Source organism: Xiphophorus hellerii, chromosome 18 (genome assembly GCF_003331165.1).
Source record: "Xiphophorus hellerii strain 12219 chromosome 18, Xiphophorus_hellerii-4.1, whole genome shotgun sequence".
NCBI classification, from domain to species: domain Eukaryota; kingdom Metazoa; phylum Chordata; class Actinopteri; order Cyprinodontiformes; family Poeciliidae; genus Xiphophorus; species Xiphophorus hellerii.
Window position 1 is genome coordinate 31,438,619 of NC_045689.1, and position 21,871 is coordinate 31,460,489.

Below are 21,871 nucleotides of genomic sequence, written 5' to 3' on the forward strand. Positions count from 1 at the left end.
TAATTTGAAGGGTCCACCTGGAAGTATACCCTGTTTGTAAGGTCAGAGTCTTGACGGTCCTCGGTGGAATCTTCATTTTTAAAGCCTCACCTGAACGACCCGACCTGCATCCATGATCTGCATCCTGCTGGTAGCCGGCCACGGCACTGTCCTACAGACACAGATTAAGGTAAACTTCCTCTATGGTTTGTTGCAGAACAAGCAGTGCAAAGTTCACGTCCTTCACGAAAGTGCCACCACTCTGCGAAGAACCGCGTTACAGAAAGTGGCTTTTAAACATCTCCCACCGTCCCGGCTCCTATCGGTGTCTGTTGATTCGTTCTTTTTGATACATACACGTTCGTACCCTCACAACGGGACGTTCGGCTCTGATTGCTTTGGGAGTTGTGTAAGTTCTGGGAAGTGAAGCCATGTCCAGCGTCCCGTCTCTGCACTGCGCCGTTCTGCAGATCTCCGTAACAATGTAATGGGTGCAGGTCTTTAAAAGTCGTAGTTCCGTTCGAGGAACGGCGTTTTGTTACCTTTTCATTGTCCCGAATTTATGAGCCCAACCTCCCATTGAAATTGATAACAAGAACAATGTCACAGAAGTGTCGCTTTACCCAAGTAAATAGTGTAAACATAAAATGGGCCAGCTGAGTTACGGGATTTGGCACGGAGATAGGGCAGCACTTCTGAGTGATTGTACTTGTGCGAATTTAAACCAAGCTCCTCTGTGGCTCATAGAGAAAATCACACCCTAGGCAGTAAAAAGTGCCATTTATTCCCTTTATTAGTCCTCCTCTGCACGTTGTCTGCGTTTTCTGTGTCAAACCTAAACCACTCAACTTTGATTGGCTCCTTGAAAATTCTTACTACTGCTGGAGGCTGACTCATCAACCGGTCCAATAAGATGCAGTCAATCACAACATCACGAGTAGATAAATAATAAAATGAAGATAAAATTAATTTTGGGGGAAAAAAAATAATAGGACAATTATGAAATTGGTAAAAATACCAAAAACTAATAATAGAAATAAAATACAAATTTCAACTGCAGCAATTTTCTTCCCCCCTTTTCTCTTTAATTTTTGTTGAAGGCTGGGGAGAAAAAAGTGTTTTCAGTCTGGATTTAAACTGATCTACTGACTGAGAAAGCTTAACAGACAGAGGAGACTCTGTCCTGTCTAGTCTTTAACCTGGCTTTAGGAACAGCCAGTAAAAGCTGGTCGGTTGACTTCAGGGCTCTGGATGGAGTATAGGGCTGCAAGAGTAGGACCCATAGAGATTAGGCACTTAAAAACAATCAATAAACATTAAATTTGACAGAAAAAATAACAGGGAGCCAGTGAAGGTGCTCAAAACAGGGGTAATAGATTCACTTCTGTTTGTTTTGGTCAGCAGACGGTCTGCAGCATGTGCTCCAGTCGTTCCAGGGACTCCTCTGGTCCAACCTTAAATACAAGGAATTACAATAATCTAAACACTGTATTTACACAAAATCACAAATAGGTGCACATTGGACACCTCTGTCTTAGTTTTTAAGCCTACAGCTATTTTGGAATCGAAATGCTTTTGCAATTTTTCTTTATATTTCCTTTATCACTATTTTCTGATTGAACCAAAACAACGGGAACCAGAACAATGAAGAGTATTTCATGCCTGAATGGATTTATTCAAAAACAAAACCACAGCGAAGCAAAACCTGGACCACGAATGAGCTGGAAAGAAGACGAGATTGAGAGTAAAGCTTTGGCGAATCTTTGTTTCTTTGCCCAGAATGACGACACAGGTTTATACAGCCATCTGACCGGTGTACCCAAGGCTTTGCTTCCTGGGACTGGGGGGAAGAAGATTCTCGACTTCTGGTGGGAAACTGTCAATGTGTAAGTTTGACTGAAACATGAATTGTTCTAACACTATCAGATGTGGAATTTTCCTGTAAAGAGTTCAGAACTTTCTGTTGTCACGTGTTGCTTCTCTCCAGGCGGCAGCTCTTCACTGAGGTCTACCTGGTCACCAACGCAGACAAGTGAGTAGCAGAACCAAGCGGCTGTTGGTCTGGACTTACTGCCTGAGCTTGCTGCTCCAAATCCTTTACCTCTCCTTTGATCAGGTACAAGCACTACGAGCGCTGGGCCACAGCTAACGACTTCCCGGTGGAGAACATAGTGAACGATGGCAGCACGACCCTGAAGGACCAGCTTGGGGCCGTGGCTGACCTGGAGCTTGTCATACGGAGCCGCAAGCTGGACGATGACGTTGTTGTGGTACGAGGCGGACAGAATGTCGGCCATTCGGGTAGCACGGCCATGTACATTCAGCCTTTTCTTTGTCTGTGTTTGAGCAGATTGCTGGAGACATGCTGTGTGCTGATCAGAACTTTGATATCGCTCAAGTTATCCGCTTCTTCAGGTCCAAGGTGAGCTCCTGTGAAGTGACTGGATATAAGAATTATTATGCTATTATGATATCATCATAATGATATTATTCATAATCTCAAAATTGTGAAATTTGACATTCATAATTCATCTACTGCTCCTGTTAGGGAAATGTCATATACACAAAGAAGTGTTCTCTAGATATTTCCCAAATTTCTGTTTTCTTTGTAGACTTCCATTCATATGTAAACACTTTACAGTTAACTATAAATAAGAAAGCAGAATTCACATTGCTGCTTCTTCAAAGTTTACCTTTGATTGACTCTGAATGACAAGAATCACACTGAGCCTTTAGTTATTGTATAATTTTCATCTGCTATATTTTTCTTTGAAAAATATTGCTTGCTTGTGCTTATGTCTGTTTTTTTGGGGGTTGGGGGGAAAGTAAAAAAGTTGGACTTCCAATATGGCGACGGACAAAATCATTGTTATCAGTACTTCTCACCGACGACCATCATTGGGACCTGCCACAGCAATGCATAGTGAGAGCAGTGACTGACGTCAGTCACTGCTCGACCCCGGGAGGGGGGAACTATTAGTTTTGTTGGCATTTCGAGTAACTGTGGCGACATAATTAACAAAAAACGAGCCAAATTCAACTCAAAACAGAAGACTGACACAAAACAGTGTCAGTTAGACTCAAAATAGACATAGAATTTAGTCTGCCCCTCTGAGCTGCTCTTTAGAACCACAGTGATGGCGAAATGTCAGAACTACAGACATGGTGGAAAATTCAGTTCTACTTCTTTTGTGTTTTATTTACCGTTGTCATAGCAACTGAACTAACGGGCGTGGGGAGGAAAAAGAACGACCCGGTTCTAGTTAGCTGAGGTATAAAGCTACTACACAGGAGCTGTTGCGTTCTGTTGTTATGTACAGATTGCTTAATATACCGTCAGTTATCAGCTATGAAATACTTCTGGAAGTTGTTAGAAAGTATTATGTTGTTTAGATCGTTTTTACGTTACATGAGTCGAATCTGTTTAGCTATTTTGTGTCTTTCTGTGAACATGTTGGTGTATTAAAAAGAATACAAATAGATTGTATATTCTTTATGCAGTAGCAGATGGGGGTAACAAATGGGGGTTATTCTTAGACTTAAATGTGTGACAAGCTGTATTTTTGCAGTTGGCAGAAATACAACCTAACATTATATCATCATTGTTTATTTATAAAATGATTTAAAAAATAATATTGTTGCAACTATATTGTTGCAGTTTTAGATCCTCTGTATTAAAGGATCTAAAACTGTTCATTACAGGAATAAGTATATTGTATAGAATAACAAAGAAAATAACATGGACACAATGATTATTTTGAAGAAAGATCAGATCTGGTGCTGTTTGGAAATGTTTAATAAATGTTAAACCAGAACAGATTCCAGGAGGATCAGTGAAGCACAGATTTGTTTCATCATTCCTACCTGTTCTTTACTTTTTACAGGAAAATCAACATCTGTTACACTGACACCAGTCCTGGTGTGTGTAACAAATGCTACAATCACAATCTTTAATATGTTTTCTGGAGATGTTAGCATCAGGGCCGCTGGCCCAAGCCTCCATGGGGACAAAGCAGAATTTTATTTTGGGGCCGTCTATATCTGCTATTAATTATTACTGCAAATCAACAGACGACTAGATAATTCGAACAACTGCTATAAACTCATTGCATCTCTGAATAGTGCTGTTTATGTTATATCTTATATGCATATCAACTAGTGGAGACAAAAGCAACAAAAGACTAGTATGCTCTGGACTTAAGATGGAGTACATGTACACATATTCATGATGTGCTTTCATTAAAGTAACAAATGTAATTCCAGTACCGAAAATTTAACTTTATACCAGGTGAGTCTCTCTAACTTGAGAATGTGAACCTGTACTGGGCTGATTCTGTGCCTTCAAATAATTTTAGCAATGCTCCTGTAGAAGATTCATAACTTATAACTTATAAGTCAGAAACAGGAACAGGTCTGAAAAAACTGTCTGAGTGTTACACTCAAGAGAGATTCATTTGATGCATCAAAGAGTGATGTCATCACTGCTGATGTCATCATTACAGTGGAACTGAACATTCTAATGGTGCATTCACACCAAACATGTTTTGAGCATCAGGCGAGTCTGGTTTATATTCAAAGTCTATGTGGAGTGTTGGATGTGTTAGATGTGTCAAACACTCCAAACGGTTCAAATCGCACCGCGATTTGAACCGTTGAAGACGCTGGAAGCTCGTCGCAATAGCCCTCAACGCGCCTCCACATAGACTTTGAATATAAACCAGCTGCGCCTGACGCTCAAAACACATTTGGTGTGAACGCACCATTATATGTCCAGTGTCACATTAGGTCAATGCTTCTCAATTCCAGTCTTTAAACCTCCTGCTCTGCATGTTTTAGATGTGTCTCTATTTCAGAACAGCTGATCCAAATGATTGCATGATCTCTTCTGCAGTCATCAAGTACTGTAGAAGCCTGTTAATCAACCTCTGATTCAATCCAGGTGTGTGGCAGAAGGGGAACAACTAAAACATGCAGAGCAGGGGGCCAGAGGACCGGAATGGAGAAACACTGCATTAGTTCCATCATATTAGGACTGGACTTTGGTCATTGCTTTGGGTCAGGGGTAACATTTAGAGGTAAGATGCTAATTAAGTTTTAGTTAAGGTTAGGAATAGACTAGTATTGGTTAGGGTTAGGCAAAATTGCAGCTACTAAAATGAAGGAAATCAATGCAAAGTTCTAATATGGGTCGAAATAGTTTTGAGAAATCTGTACAGCATTTTGTTTTCTAAATCATTCTATAAATAAACAATGATGGTATAATGTTAGGTTGTATTTCTGCCAATTGTGTAGCTGCAGTACATTAGTAGTCTAATGTGTTGAATGTACTGAGACACATTCAACACATTAAAAACCAATCAGAACCAAAAGTTTGTCTTTTGGTTCTGATTGGTCGTTTCTGGACAGTAGCAGAGCCAGAGGACTTTTCACAGATTCTCTGTTTCACATTCTACTGTCAGACACTTTTAACAAATATTCATCCATCCATCATCTAACACACTTATCCTTGCACACACACATTCACACCTTAGGACAATTTAGAGAGATCAATTAATCAATTAATTTTTGAGAAATTCTACCTGATCAGCTTTTATATAGGAACGTTTTAATAATATTTCTTATGCTGTTTTGAACTCTGAAACTGATCTTGTGTTTCCTCCATTGATTTTGGAGTCAGGAATTTTATTTGCGTTGAGGCCTGTGTTTGTTTTTATTTACCAAATTTGTGTAAAGCCTCAAATTTCAGAATAATGCCCAGTTTTAGCTAAACATGGGTTTGAATAGTGACCTTGGTTAGTACCACCTGGGTGTGGGTCGGCGTAAAGGTCGAGCCGGGCATAGATTGGCCTTCATACCAATGCCAACATGAAGGCCCTCCATGCAACCAGTGGAGGTTGGTCGCATGGACGTCTGTCTTCCCTCAGACCTCCATGTTTGTGTGGAGGTCTGGGTTTGCATGGACTCCTCTGGTTGCAACCTGGGAGTGGGTCGGCACAAAGGCCGAGCCAGGCTATGGGAGACCCCTGGTTGATTGAAGGTCTGTCTTTCCTCAGACCTCCCTGGTTGATTGGAGGTCTGTCTTTCCTCAGACCTCCCTGATTGGTTGGAAGTCTGTCTTCCCTCAGACCTCCATGTTTGTGTGGAGGTTTGGTTTTGCCTGGACTCCTCTGGTTGCAACCTGGGAGTGGGTCGGTGAAAAGGCTGAACCAGGCTATGGGAGACCAATCGTTGATTGAAGGTCTGTCTTTCCTCAGACCTCCCTGATTGATTGGAGGTCTGTCTTTGCTTGGACTCCTCTGTTTGCAGGGAGCCTTCTGTCTGCAGGGGGGTCTCTGGTTGGGTGGAGACTCTAAGATGGTTATTTTCCAGAGCAAGTTTCAACTTCACCTTCAGGTCTGCAATCTGGCCCTGCAGAGATTTCATTGTTTCTTCCTGGGCTTTGAATTTGGAAGCTTGCTCAGTGTGACTTTTGAGCTGCTCTTCATATTTAAGTCTCACTCTGTATTCTTCTACCATGACTTCTATCAGACCTTTGTTGCGGGAGGCGTATTTTTCAGCCTCCCTCTTAAAGTACTCCAGCTGTTGAAGAATGGTCTTGTCGGCTGTAACTTTAGAAGAGCAAGAAACCTTTGCTGCATCTTTATTCTCTGGCACGTTTCTTCCATGTTCATGTTTGACTCGCAGGTGATGTTCTTTTACTACCATTTTTTGCAGTTTCTCAATCTCCTCCTGCTGTGATTTGACTTCAGCCTGACACGCAATCCTTCGGTCTCTCTCCTGATGGAGATCCAAAATCTTACTCTGCAATTCTTTTTTAAGATCGTCTACCTGCTTTGTGAGATCAATGACGTGTTGGCTAGTTTCTTCCACGACTTCCACTGAGGGGGTAATCTCAAAGCCAGCAGAGGGAGTTGTTTCCTGCTTGACTTCCAATGATGTTGGACTCTCGGAGTCACCGGAAGGACCCGATTCCCCCTGGATCTCTGCTGATTCATCTTCCGGTTTAATGGGGCTGTCTATGTCTTCTTCAAAAGAAATGACAGCGTCGTAGTCGACTTGGATGTTGAGGTCCATAATGTCGACCCATGAAAGCTCAGCTGGAAAAGCTTCATGTTCACAAGCAATCTGTTGTTGCTTCATGTTGATGTTCTGGTAATTTCTTGCTTCTCTGAAAGGCGTGTAATATCTGGAATCGATATTCCGCTTGTTTTGATTAATTTCGAACGTGCTCTGAAGAGTGATCTGTCGTGATAGAACTGAGGAACAGGTCTGAGAAAACTCTGTCTGTGAGCTACATTCAAGAGAGAGATTCCTTTGTGGTATCATAGAGTGACGTCATAACCGCTGATGTCATTGATACCATTGGAACTGAACATTCTGACCTCATATAATGGTGCATTCAGAGGGTTAAAAACTACAGTGATGTTGGAACACTGAGTTACTACCGAAGGCTGAGCTGGCATTCAGAAATATAGAAATAGCATCTTGATGGAACATTTAATACAGACAAGATGGCAGAAGAGCAAAGGACGTAAGTACCATATAGACTCACGAATCCTGATACCCCTCAATTGACAACCACAATGGACTGTCGAAATTAGAGCATCACATACCCTACATAATAAAAGCCTTTATATTTTTCACAACAGGTAATTGCTGTTTTGGTCATTATATGACTGGTTTAACCCAACCACTATTAGACATGGGATTATTGTGGCCCTTTAAAATGAAGCTTACTGAAAATTTCAAAATAAAAGCCTCAATATTCCTCTCAAGTTAGTGCACTGTCTTAGGCAGACAGAGTGGATTTCTGACCCCAAAACAGTTTTAACTCACCCTCACGCCCACAAATATGGCTCTATTGGTATGATAGTCGGTCATGATGACACCATCTCTATCTCATCGCTGCTATTACTGTGATTGAGGTACAGATATGAATCTACTACTATCAAAGACGAGAAATAGCCCTCTGGCACGCTTTAAACGATTTTCGAATAAGTCTCACCGTTCCTGAACAGGAAGGAGTTGTTTGGACTGTTTTTTTTCTCCAGAAAAACTGGCTGTGTCTGTCAAGTTATTTTCTACTTTATGCAGCTTCCCCACTTGAGAAGGGATGGACAAACGATGTAAACTCTTATTAACAGGGATTTTACTCAAAGGACCAGCAGTTTTCTTCATTTTTCATCCTCCATTTATTAAATGTGCGTCATGATATTTCATGAATGGTCCAAAGCAGATAAAAACCTTTAAACAAACCCAAAAGAAGAAAAATAATTACTAATCTGCATGTAATTCTACATAAATCAATTCCACTCAAACTACAAAGCAAATGATTACAAACTATATAAACAATACTAAGCAAACCACTGTGAATCAAACCCACAAAGTAATTAAAGTTAAATGAACAAGTAACTAAACTTAAGTTCTCTAACTTTAAAATACATTCCACATTAATATTTGCAATTCCATAATATTTTAATTTATTTAAATATACAAATATTCACCTTTTAATATTAATCATAAATAGTTATTTTATAAATATAAATAGCTAATGCTAAATTGATTAATAATTAACATTAATACCCAATGACAACAATCAATTCAATCATTAAAATCAGTCAATCAGTTCCAGACTTTGCCACTACAATCCACCGCTTCAGTTCAGACGCTGCGGTTATAAGCGTTGATTCGGCCGGTAAAGCTGGCGACCCGCTGTCGGGATGTCAGTACTTTTGCAGTCCGATCTGTCTTACCGGCTGCCTCTCCGCTCGTTTACAGATTTGTCCAGATCTGCATAAATTCCAGGATTTCTGATGAAGCGTCCCCGAACACCAGTCTTCTCTGTTTGGCTTTCTTTTCCGCCTTTTTTCCTTTCATTGTCCGTCCCTCTTTTAGGTCCGTGTGGAACATAGTGCGCATGTCTTTTTTTTTTTTTTTTCCCTTTTTCTGATTTGACTTCACAGTGTCTCACAAAGATAGAATTCTTTCTCCACCTTTCTGTCTCTCACACACGACAGTTGGCTGAGGGCAGAGCTGCCCTTTAGAACTACAATGATGGCTGATGGTTAGAACTACATTAATGGCGGAACACTCAGTTACTAGGGAGGAGGGTTGCGTTACCAGTTAATGATGGTGGAACTCTGAGTTATGCAAGGCGGTGAATTAACATTATCACAAGCATTAGCATTTCACTGCCCTCCATTAGCATTAGCCTTTTCCCTAAAAAAAAAGCTTTTAGCTATTTTTTCTTATTTATTAGCAACGCTTAGTACATTGAATGGAGTAAGTCAATGTAAGACAACATGCTAGTGATGCCCCACATGCTACTGACAGCATTTTGGCTAATGTTAGAAATATGGCTCATTTTAACTTGTACACTAATTTCAACATACTGCATAAGTCCATGTTACTCAACATGTTTGTGACTCTCCACATGCTATCGAGTACATTGCAGCTTACTTTAGCATTGATGCTAATTTGTAGCATCAGAACGCTGGGTTCCAACCGACAGGCACACTTTGGCAGGCCCTGTTTAAGTTTCTTCAGAAATTTTCTAGTTTTAAGCTTTACTTTTCATAATAAGCAAGCACCACTTTTAATTTGTTCAGTCTATAGTTGAAGTAGCTACACGGAAATGATTTTAGAAGCACTCCTACATGTGTGTCGGGTAAAAATGTTTTTCACTAGATCTTACTACTGTTGATGCGGGGAGCGGGCGGCCATATTGAAATGCAAAGTCGGTCATAACTGGGGATGTCGGTTTCCCAGTGGAAAATCCGACTCCAGAAGGCGTTGCAGTTCATTTTTTCCAACTGGTAACTTGGAATTTTCCACATCCGAATACAACTGCCATCTAAATGTGTAAAAAGTAGCAGCTAACCCAGGGGTGGGCAACTCCAGGCCTCGAGGGCCGGTCACCTGCAAATTTTAGATGTATCTCTACTTCAACACACCTGAGTCAAATAATGAGGTCATTAGCAGGACTCTGGAGAACTTGACTGCACTTAGGAGGTGATTCAGCTATTGGATTCAAACATGTTGAATCAGGGAGACATCTAAGAGCTGCAGGACACCGGCCCTCGAGGACCAGGATTGCCCACCCCTGCCTCTCACGTCAACACACAGCACTAAAGTATAGGGATAACATCGCCATCTTGTGGTCAAAGTGTAAACTGCAACCTCGTCTTGTTTAATATTAAACTAAAAACACAAAAAAGGAAAACGTAAAGAACATGAATGAGGTCATTGGAAAACACCAAATACACCCTTGCACATTCATTAGGATGGTAGATAGTTCGATACTTATTTGATTTACCAATCATCAGTACGCTTAGCCTCTTCTGGAAAACATAGTTGTTGCTCTACAGCATATTGAGGTTTGAAACCAACATCACTGCGTATGACTTTTGGCTTCTTTAAAGGCCACAGACCAAAACAAACTTTATTACAGTCTTGTGCGAAATTCTGTTCCCCTGTGAAAATCTGTTCCCCCTGTGTCTGGAGCGCGCATTGCAGCCAGAGAGGCGGATCTGACCATTTTCACGGCTCTTCTGATCGATTTCTCGGTAAAAACAACACATATAATCATGTCAAGGTTGTAACATTCAGTTTAATCGGCAGCTGTTGTTTTAAAAAGAAGAATAACAAAATTGTAAAAATAAATGAATAAACGAGGTCTTCCTATGCCGTTTTGTGTTATTTTAAACGCCAAGAGAATCGGTCTTTTTCCAACTTTTGTCACTTAAGCCTGACAAATAAAAGTCAGTCACCAAACACAGTTTTCCAACACGTAGTGTGTATTTATAATTTTTTATTGCTGATATAAGAGGATGGAAGCTGCTGATAGCAGGGCACAAAAATTAAGACTTCCTGAAAAGATGAGAGTGTAGACTTTCTGGTAAATCCCGTTCTAATGTAAAATATGACAGATTACTGTATTAAGAAAATTTCTAGTGTACTACATGCTATCACACATAACATTTTTTGAGAATTTGGAAACAGTTACACTTTAATTCCCAAAGTTATGGGGGGAGGAGAGGAGAGAATGGATATTTCAGCTGCCTGAAATAATCCGTTCCTCCTCCATAAAATGGGAACAAATTAATTTACCTGCAAGCCTTTAACTGAGCTTATTCCTTTCATCATCAACAAAAAATCATGTAAGTTTGAAAACATTTGCTCATTATTTGCCAAAGTTATGAGGGGGAACCACATATTTTAGCTGCCTGAAATAATCCGTCCATAACATGGGAACAAATTAATTTACCAGAAAGTCTTTAACTGTGCTTATTCCTCTCTTCATCAACACCATCCCATGTGGGGCCCTCCCAGTCCCCTCCCACCCCCATGTAGCTCTGCCCCTGGGTATGTGTTAAAACAAGGCCAACGTGGTGAAAAGACATCAGCAATGACCTCGGAGAAGCAATTGTTGCTGTGCATCAGTCTCAGAAATTCCAAATAGTCCTCAATTCCACTGAGAAAGTTTATTCACGACTCGGCCAAACATATTTTAGACAAGTGTCAGTCTTCCCATTAGTTGATGTTCCAACAAATTGACCCCAAGGCCAGATTGTGCAATGCCCAGAGAAATTACAAAAAACCCAAGTGTTCCGTCTCAGCCTGGACAGTAAAACAACAGGACAAGTTGAAAAAGACTTAGCAGGTACGGCTTGTTTGTAAGGGTTGTTTTATGGGGGTTTTTTTTCTCTGAAGAATATGGCAGCATTATCTGCTTACTTTTGCAGGCAAGACTTAACTACAAAAGTCTTGCATTTTAAAGGACCACAAGACTTTTGCAACCACATCCGTTAGACACAAGAGACCAGTGCGGGGATGTTCGACCATAGTGAAAAACCAAACCTAGCATCTCAGCACAAGCACCTCAAATCAGCTGTGGTGGAGGGTAGTGATGCGGGTCTGCAGTCAAAGGGCCTCCAGTTTGCAATGGTTGTTTATTTTCCGTTTGATTGTTGGTTTTTATTCATTCTCTTGTGTGTGTTTCAGCCTGGAGAGCTGATCATCTACTATGAGCTGGAGGAAGGTGAGCGGAGCAGCTCCAGGGGGATCGTGGAGGTCTGTCCCGAGACCCACAGGTGAGGATGGTTCTATGGACCTCAGCTTCCAGCTTCTTCCTGGTTTTAACCCATTCGGCTTCTGAGCCAGGATAACTCGCTTCTTGGAAAAACCCGAGGAAGGGCGGACAGCATCCCGGCTGGCCAGCGTGGTGTTCTACTGCCTCCGCAGAGACACGCTGTCCTACATGTCCAACTTCCTCAGCCTGTACACTCGAGCCACGGAGCGGACCTTTGGACTATTCTGGGTTCGTAGGTGATGTTCATTTGGTTGGTTTGTGGCTTTATTATGACCTTATTTTCTCAGCATAAAAAGTTAAGTTCACTTCCTGTTGCACCACTTAGACCAAAACATCAACATCTAATGTAAGTCCATTTATTCAATGTGAAAGGAACACCTAAGAAATATTTGGCTTAACAAAACACAAGTACCACAGTTGCTGACATCATGCTGTTAACATATTGAGCAAAAAAATTTTTTTCCAACATTCTATCTTCTAGAATAGTTTCTAGAAAAAAATCAAACTCTATAGGGATCTGTTTTTGGTTATTTAAAATGTCCCTATATTTAAGTAGAGATGAAAAAACAAATATCACAAACAGGAAATAAAAGCTTTTCTTCTGCATAAGCTATAAAACAGGTTGAAACCAAGTGATGCAGGACTCTTCCTGTTCTAACCAGGTCAACTCTTTAACTCTGAGTTCCTGTAACTCGAACCTTATCAAGAACTGTCGGAGCTGCTTTTGTGTTCAAACAGACCAAAAAGCTCTCCGCACACACAGCAGCAGAAAGGGAAGTCATGTCCTCTGTGTGTGTGGGAGTGTGTTTGTGTGTGCATGGGTGGGTGGGTGTGTGTGTGTGTATGTGTTACCACATCTTCTCATATTGCTGATCACACGCTGACTGCTGTGGGAAGCAGCCTCTAGAGAAGTGCCACATCAACCTGAGCCACGCTGTTTTCTGAAGACAAACTCCAGAAATGACTTCAGCTGTTTGTCGTGAAGTTAGCTGACATGCTGTCCTGTCCCGTCTTTGTTCCCAGGAGTGGCTCATCAATGAGAAGAAGCTGGACGTGTTTGGAATGAAGCTTCCTACTGGCTTCCAGCTCATTGGACAAGTGGTTTGTATCTGTTCCTGGGATCTGAAACGGGTTTAACATTGTCACCCCCCGAACTGGAGAGCTCAGACTGCTGCATCCTAGGTGCACAAAGAAGCAAAGTCACAGATCCTTCCTCTGAGCAGCTGTTAGACTTTATAACCATCACTTCTCCCAACAAACATAAACTCAAAAACTTAAGGAAAAATTATTGTAAATAGTTTGTTGCTTTTTTCTATGTAGATATATACACATTTTGTATATCTATACATTAGTTTTGACTGAAGTATCCTTTAATATGACAAAGACAATCTGTAAAAAAAAAAAATTGAGCTCCTTTGCTTCTGTCACTTGCAAAAATACGCCTCTTCCAGTCAGAAACAACCCATCAGAGCCCGGAGGAAGATCTTAGCGCTGTCAATCGTCCTTGTGTACGCGCTGCACACTTTCCAGGAAGACTATTTATCCCCCTTCATCTACTGCAATGCTAACTACCCTGAGCATTTGAGCATTCACCACAGGCTGGTGAACTAGCTGTAGCATAGCAACAAGCAAAGAAAAGGGTGTGAACAGTGCGTACATGAGAAGACTGACGGCGCTAAAACCCTCCTGGCTCTGATTGGTTTTTTCTGACTTGTATTTCTACAGATGGCAGTAGGAACAGAGAGGAGGCAGAGGAGCTCGATTTTTGTTTTTTCCTTTTTTTCGCATATTTTCTGCCTTTTATTAATCTCATGACATGGTGACAGTTTTAACAAATATGTTAATAAAACAATTTTTATAAATGTTACCTAAATAATAGTAACCAATTTTTCTTTGTGTGCTAATGAACTCTGGGAAGATGTCTAAGTAACACTTCAACATTAAAAATTCTGCTATTTATAGCTGGATTTTTAATCCAGCTAAACTTTTGGGAACTTTTGGGATAAAGTTCTTCTTTATTTTGATAGGGCTTGTCAGACTACACAAAGTGGCTGACTCACTACTCCACCAAGAAACAGGACAACCCCGCTCAACCAATCACATGCCGCTCATATGCCAGGTAAGACAGCCAGGTGTGAAACGTCACTCTTTTCTTCTTAGAATGTTAAAACTCATCAAGATGAAGCTCTTAATACAGATTTCCTCATCTTGGATCACAGGGTTGGATTAATGGGAAATCCCTCAGATGGTTTCAATGGGAAAACCATCGCCATGACCATCTCTAACTTTTGGGCTGAGGTTACTCTGGTGGAGAGTCAGACTCTGGTAACAGGCCGTTTCCTGTAGACCACCTTCACTGGCGGCACGTTGAACTGAAACGCTAACTCTGTGTGGTTTCCAGGCTTTAGTCCCTCACCCGCTGAATGATCCCACAGAGTTTGGCAGCCTGCAGGATCTGTTCTGCATCAGCAGGAGGGAGGGGTGAGGGACCCTAGATTCGGGCCAAGCTGCAGGACGGCGTTGATTGCATTCATACAAACCGTTCTGCTTCCGTTGTGAATTTTGCAGGTATCTGGGAGGTCTGCGGCTGCTGCAGGCTACGTGTAAGAAGTTCTACCAGTTCTGCTCCAAACGAGGGTGAGGCTTTTAGCTCCCTTCTTCTGGTGGCGTTGTAAAGTTCGTCTAGCCGGAATTGCTTCAAATTCTGTTTGTTTTATACGTCTGTGTACTTATTTTCACTACATTCAACATTATTGGCACTTCCATGGAAGGACAAATATCTGATTTATTTAATTTTCCTTTGGGATCAATAAAGTATATATTTTTAAAATTTTGTTTTGAATTTCAAGTAGTAACAAGTCGATTTTTAAAAGCAGTTGAAATAAGAATCACGTTTCTCTTTGGATTAAACTATTTCTGTTTTCACTGATTAAGTCACAAATAATTAAAATCAACAGCTCAGAACTTTTCTTTCCACTTATCAGTTTTTATTGTTAGTCATTTTTTCTCACATAACCATTTCATAATTTTCTTGTTTTCTTAATTTACATAAAGTGTAATTAAATAAAATGATCAGCACTGCATTTAACAAGAAAACTCAGCTCTGCATCCATCATGCTTTTTCTTAAGCTAGCAGGCAAAGCGAAGCTAACTGCTACGCTTTGCTGTGCTAACCTGTCCCAGACTGTTCTTGCTATACAGCATCTGCTGTTAAACCATAAAACAGCTCGTCAAATTCATAAAGTAATGTAATCCAACCAAAGCACAGAAACTTCACATTTGTTATAAAACATGTTTGATACTCTGACCTCCAGGAAGAAAATTCTTAAAATTACTGTAACAACATTCTCCTCTTATTCATTGAGCTTCTTTTTATTTTATTTTTTTTTTTGCATTGCTACACTCAGTTCTTATTTCACTCTCTTTTTGCCGCAGCATTGCTTTAACAAAGCAAAACTTCACCCTGAAGTACGACACCAACATTCCTCGGCAAGTGGTAAGGATCGGTACAGACAGACAGAATAACTGCTGCTTCACTGCATGATTAGCACCGGTTACGTAGCAACACGTTCACTTGTTCTGATGAAATGATTTCTCTTTCTGTTAAGGGCCTAGCTGGAAGCAGGTATATAGTTTGTTTCCCCACATATTCCTATTTAGTCCTTTTTCATTGTGAACAGAATAAATACTTTCCACTATCATTGTACCATCACAGTGCCATCGTTTCAGCTACTCTGAAGTGTCTCATGAAGTTCTACAACATCACTGACAATGTAAGAAAGCATAAAACCATGACCGCTGTTCTCCTGCTTATCAGTCGGATTAGAGCAGACTGCTGAGTTTTACTCTTAATTTCTTTTTTTTGTTGTTGTTTTGAAGGATCTTCCCAAATCGATCCGAGCCAACTTCATCCTGAGTGTGGAGACCGATGAGCTGTTCATCACGGCTGGCCTGCAGGACAGAGTGGTGCAGGTCAGTGAACCCCCGGTCAGCTTGTCCACCACACACAGTGTCTGGCTTCACTAGTGCTTCGATGAAATTTTGGAAATCGGCTATTTACAAGAGAAGGATTAATGAATTTTCGACAGTAACGGTAAAACGAAAGTAAACCCTCTGTCAGCTCTGGTATTGATAATCTGACAAAATTTTCCTAAACGTGTTTTAACTCAGGTGAAAAAAACCCACCAAATCAATATCACCTTGTCATTATTTATTAAGCCCACAGATGAAGCCAAAATGGAAAATCATACATGTGTACAAAATATATAACAATCTAAAACTTGACTTCAAACAGAAGGTACTCAGTGATCTGACAGCGTTCAGGAAGTGAAGTGGTCAACAGTAAACAGGGAGCAGGTTTCTGCTGGCTCCAGATTCTCCATTTCATTTACTCCTGAAGATGGATTTCAAATCTGGGAATAACATTGCTTCCAAGTTTTTCCATATTCCAATTGCAGCTTGGAAAAAGCAATAGGATTCGATAATTATGTGGCCGGGCTAACAGTTACCAAGACAAGCTAATAACAATGTATTTTTCTGGATTTTAGAGACATTCAAGCACTAAAGAAACATCTTGTGTGGATTTTATGCCAAAGTGAGTTTTTTTATATTCCAAATGGTAGCAGATATACTGTGTTTTAAGATCAGATGGGTGAGAACCTCCAACTTTATCTACCTGGAATTCCATTTTTTGTTTTGTTTTCCTGCTTATTTTTCCTATTTTGAACTTAGGAGTTGTGCTGAGTGCAGCTAAGATACTTCTTTTCATCAAAGCAGTAGTACCACTTATTTAAAATGTTTTTGTTTCATACAAACTGAAAGGCACCGCTGTTTCTAAATGTCTGCCAGTATGGCAGTTAGTATATAATGAAGTGGGACTTGTTCTAAAAGGTTTGAGAACCTGTTTGGAACAACACTGACAGGAAACATGGTCCCTCTGTCCTTGCAGGTGTATGAAGGTTTGGTCTACATGGATTTCAGCAAGAAGCTCATGGATGAGCAAGGCTACGGTACTGATGTCAATAAGTAAACAGATGATGAAATGTGGTAGTTTCATAAAACGGTTTTAGACACAGAATATAACTTTGAAAATAATTTACTTTTCACTGCTGCATTATGGAATGTGTCCTTATGTCATGTTGTAAGAGTTGCTGTTGATGTTGATGTTTGTCAGGTGGATCTTGAAGAAACGAGACACAGCAGTGGATAATTCTTCCTGTGGCGTTTGTCCTCTCTCAGGGAACTACGCTTCTATGGACATGAGTGACCTTCCACCGTTCTGGCTGGCCTACCTGAGTGACCCCAGCGACTCTGGACGTATCCATAGCAACATCCGGCAGCGTTGGCTCAGCGGTGCGTCTTCCAGTCCAACAGCCTGTGTGTGGTTGTTTGGGGTCGGAGGGGAATGGCTCTCATCTCTTAAGGCGCTTATTGAATACTGGTTTATAAATAACCAGTAAAGTTTGGCATGCTTGTATTTCCTACAGAAAGCAAGTTGCCAAACAGAATGATTTTTTTTTTTTTATCATTCCTTGACAATACTACTTTGAGAACCTTTAAACTGAAAACCTCTTTGCTGCTTTTGTTAAACTGCTTTCATATTAGTTGTTTACTTGCAGGGGAGCCAGTGGTTGTCGAGGCGATGAAGACCTTTGCTGAGCTCACAGACCAGGCAAGGTAGGTAAAAAAATCCTAAGGAGTGTTTGTCACTCAAGATTCTTATTTCTTGTCCTGTAAATAACTTTAAATTACTTTTTTTTTTTAAGAGATCACAATTTTTAAGCTCCAATGGGGGGAAAAAGTATCAGCTAGGATGTCACCTAAAGTTACAATTCTGACTTGGGTATCCTTATTGGGATAATAACTGTACATCTGATCATGTTTATGCACATGATGTATGTTTGACCTGTTCATGTAAACACTGTTTTCATTCTCTTAGACTTCTTATTTCATTTATTACATATATTATTAGCAATTTTTCCCTCCATAGACAGACAGATTAGATGCATGACAAACGGTGTAGAGAGAGATGTGTTACTGGATTCTATTGGTGATAGCATGTCAGCAGTGTGCTCAGTGAGAAGCAATAAACAATCTCACTTGTTTTCTGACTTTTAGCTTCAGCGTGGATAAGTCGGGTCTGAGCTCATTCACAGATCCAAATTCAGACCTGAGGACGTTTTTTTGTTTGCTGTTTTTCTCCCGTCAGGTCAGCGATTAAAGACAGAGACTGGACTCGTCTGGCCCAACTGATGGACCAGAACTTTGAGCTGCGCAGGTAACCCCAGGTTTTCTGTCGTAGTATGCAGAGTGTTTGCTTGTCGAGTGTTTGTCGCGTCCGCAGAAGACTCTTAGTCTGTTGTTACTACGCAAATATGCAATAGACAAAAAAAGAAACTGATTCTATTGGGATTTTATGTGCTTGACCCACACAAAGTAGCGCTATTCACATTTTTGCTACAATAAACATATGAAAATGTGTGCTTGTGTATTCACCCAGCTTAGTACTCCTAAATAAAATCAAACGCTTCCATTTCTATTTGGAGCTAGTGGGACGAATCCACCTGTGTGTGATGTAATGTGTGTGTAACTGCAGCTGGTGTGTGAGGACCTCAGAGGTTCACCAGAGAACAGAAGCGAACAGGGTTCTGAAACAACAAACTTTAAACGTAACCATGGAGATCAGTTACGTTTCCATTCTTCTGAAAATGGAAAGTGGAAATCAATATTTGTAAAACTGATAGTGAAATATAGCTTCACTATATGCTCAATATTCCTCATGTTTTTTATTTTTCGTGTAGGAATGATCTTGAAATTGTTACTTCATTCTACTAGTATTATACCTTTATCATCGTGTTACTGTTTTTTTTTCTTTTAATTATTACGACTTTATTCCTCTAATATTATGACATTATTCTCCTATTATTATGACTTACTACCATACGACTTTTTTCTCTCAATATTATAACTATATCTTTGTAATTGAATGTCTTTTTTCTTAGCCTGGCCCTCGTACTAATCCGTTGTAGAGTCACATCGTTATGATAGATGATCTTCTACATCACATCAAAGTGAATATTTGTTACCTTTTCTGAATAAATGCTTAGATTGTACAGCTGCCTGATTTAATAGCTACGTGGTTTACAGGTCTATCTACACTGATGACTGCCTGGGTCCTGGGAACCTCAGGATGGTTCAGCTGGCCAGGCAGGTGGGTGTTAGGAGGTGCAGAACTGAGCTCCCTCAAGAGCACCCACCGTATATTTAATTAATGAAGACTCTGTCTGATCTTACAGTTTGGCTCAGCAGTGAAGCTCCCGGGCAGTGGGGGGGCCGTGGTGGGCCTGTGTCCGGACCAGGCCAGGCTGGTAAGGCTGTTCTCCCTCACTCTGAGGACTGAAGCTCATTTTTTAATCGTTGAACAGAAAATGGTTCAGGTTGACGAAGGCAAAAAAAAATAAAATTCACACAAGCACCAAATCCTTCCATCTGTTGTCTAGGCCCATTTATCCTACGTGGAGAGAACCCTCAACTAAAGGAGGGAGGTCCATTTCTCCACAATTAAAGGGATGAGGATGATTGAGCCAATCTGACTGTTTGACTTTGTCACATTGTAGTAATATTAAATAGATTTTTATTGTGATTATCTGTGCTAGCCATGCAAAATAGTGGATGATTGTGAGATGGGAAGAAATGTGCGCATGGTTCTTAAGATGGTTTGCAAATAAAACTCTGAAATGTGTGGCTTTACTGAAGGAGAGAGCAACACCTGCACAGGTAGCAGGAAATAACAACCTGTTTAAAATTGCTTCTGGCATTAGCTTTTTTAAACAGGATGAGAGAAAAAAAACAAAACAGCTAAAGCCCAAATTATTTGTTGCACTAGTGTTAGCTCTGTAGCCCAGCTAGCTGCTTACGGAAGCTAGAAAAGTAAAATTATGTTGTTTGCCATAAAGCTAAATATTGTTGTTGCTAAGTAATTTTAAATGCCGTTCTTACTTTGGCTGCAACTTTAGTACTGCTAGTTAATAATCACCATTTTCGTCAATTTGGTAAAAACTCAAGTGATGATGTCATAAAGGAAGGACGGGCGAGATATCAGCAAGAGAACCATAGACTTCTAGACGTCTGGTTCCTCCAGTTTCAAAATGCCTGAAGGTTCTGAGGTCATCTGGTCAAAGAATTACATGCAATTAGAAACATGGGAATGTCCAGCTGCCATGCTGACCAGGAACTGGAGGGAGACGTGTCCCAGAGATGAGCATGTGAAGAACATGAAAAGAGCAGAACAAAAGCAAAAGATCTTGTGAAGATGCTGCTGACGCTGGTAGTCTGATTATCCACAGTGAAAAGTGTCCTGCACCAACATGGGCTGAAGGGCCGCTCGGACAGGAAGAAGCCATTGCTCCTGAAGTGGCATAAAAAAAACAGATTGCAGTTTGCAAATGCACTCGGGGACAGAAACCGTAACCCCTGGAGACGTGCCAAATTGAAGTGGCCTTAATGGCCATCATCACATTTGGAGGAGAAATGGAGAAGCTTACAAGCCTGAGGACGGGGCTGGCAGCCACATTTTGTGTAAGTGTTTTATTGCAGGAGGAAGTCATAAGGACAGAACATCATGTGGTAATATGGAAGCAAAATCTCAATAAATTAGCAAGGAAGTTGAAACTTGAGCACAAATGGATCTCCCGAATGCACAATGACCCAAATCATAGGAGGTCAACGGTTGAAAGCCATGTGCAGGCAATTCAGCCTACAAACCCGACTCAGTTACAGCAGTTCTGCCAGGAGGAATGGGCTGAAATACCAGCTAACTATTGTCTGGAGCTTCTAAAGGAAAAACAAGCCAAAACATCTGACCCAATTCATACAATTTAATAGTAAATTCTACCAAATACTTGGAAACATATGGAAAGTTTTTATTAAATTCTCTCATTGTTCTTTTTTAAATGACCTAAAGCAGGAACAGGTATAGTCTGAATTGATATCAGACAGAGAGAAAGATTTAAATATCTGTGTCAACCTTGCATCACATTGTGATATTCAAATGTGATTCATCAAACCCAACAATGAATGCAACGTTTAAAGACCCTGTCATAGTCTGGAAGAGAGACGCTAACAACTATGAGTCCTTGATATATTTTATATCCATGAAACAACAACACAGTCTTGTGTGATGGGCTATGTGCCCTGGGTTCTATGTTGAGGTGTGAGGCCAGTGCGCCCCTGTGTCTGATGCAGTCTCTTTTTTGCCCACTAGGTGGAGATGAGGCAGGCTTTCCAGGAGGCAGGCTGCGTCTTCTGTGTCATCTCACCGTACATCCCATCTGCCAGCTCCGTTGGAGGCCTTCACTAACCTGACCCATGTCACCGCTGATCAGTACAAGAAATGTTCCACAGCACAACATTTAGCAGAGTAGCAGTCCCGTTGTTGGCCCCAGCTCACTCTGGTTGGCCTTATTGTAACTGTGGACGCAGCAGATCATGATCCACGCTTAGCTGCATGAAACGAATTAAACTAATAGTTAGTGAGGCTCCCAGTGTCTCAGCATCTAGAATAAAAAAAAACAAGTTCCAGAGCTAGGGGGACAAAATTAGGTGGAGTTGGTGAAATTGTCAGCAGCATCAATCTAAGATTATGTAATTATTTTCTACATATGAGAGGTGGAGTTGGTGAAATTATTGTCAGCAGCAACTATGTCAAATTATGTAATTATTTTCTATAATGTCAGATATATTTTTAGAAGTTACCATAATTTTATACTGAAATTAAAAATAAAATTTTAATATCCTGCTGTG

The 21,871-nt window shown here is 40.6% G+C and overlaps 1 protein-coding gene across 2 annotated transcripts; it reads left to right on the forward strand.

Moving 5' to 3' along the window:
- Positions 1-10: 10 nt before the first annotated feature.
- gkup (glucuronokinase with putative uridyl pyrophosphorylase) lies at positions 11-21,863 on the forward strand. 2 transcript variants are annotated; one of them, XR_004342769.1, is made up of 23 exons: positions 11-169; positions 1,759-1,865; positions 1,967-2,011; positions 2,096-2,249; positions 2,330-2,401; positions 11,983-12,071; positions 12,142-12,298; positions 13,094-13,171; positions 14,098-14,189; positions 14,290-14,395; positions 14,472-14,551; positions 14,639-14,707; positions 15,506-15,566; positions 15,679-15,695; positions 15,786-15,843; positions 15,950-16,042; positions 17,019-17,079; positions 17,309-17,422; positions 17,689-17,746; positions 18,279-18,347; positions 19,072-19,140; positions 19,217-19,280; positions 19,366-19,408. XR_004342769.1 is itself a non-coding variant. In XM_032590350.1 (23 exons), exons 1-23 carry the CDS (start codon positions 113-115, stop codon positions 21,426-21,428), a joined length of 1,869 nt encoding a protein of 622 aa, XP_032446241.1. In that variant the 5' UTR covers positions 12-112; the 3' UTR covers positions 21,429-21,863. The 2 variants fall into 2 exon arrangements, 1 of the variants encoding a protein (XP_032446241.1); XM_032590350.1 differs by lacking the exon at positions 19,072-19,140 and adding an exon at positions 21,333-21,863 and having other exon boundaries at positions 12-169; positions 19,366-19,437.
- Positions 21,864-21,871: the final 8 nt, after the last annotated feature.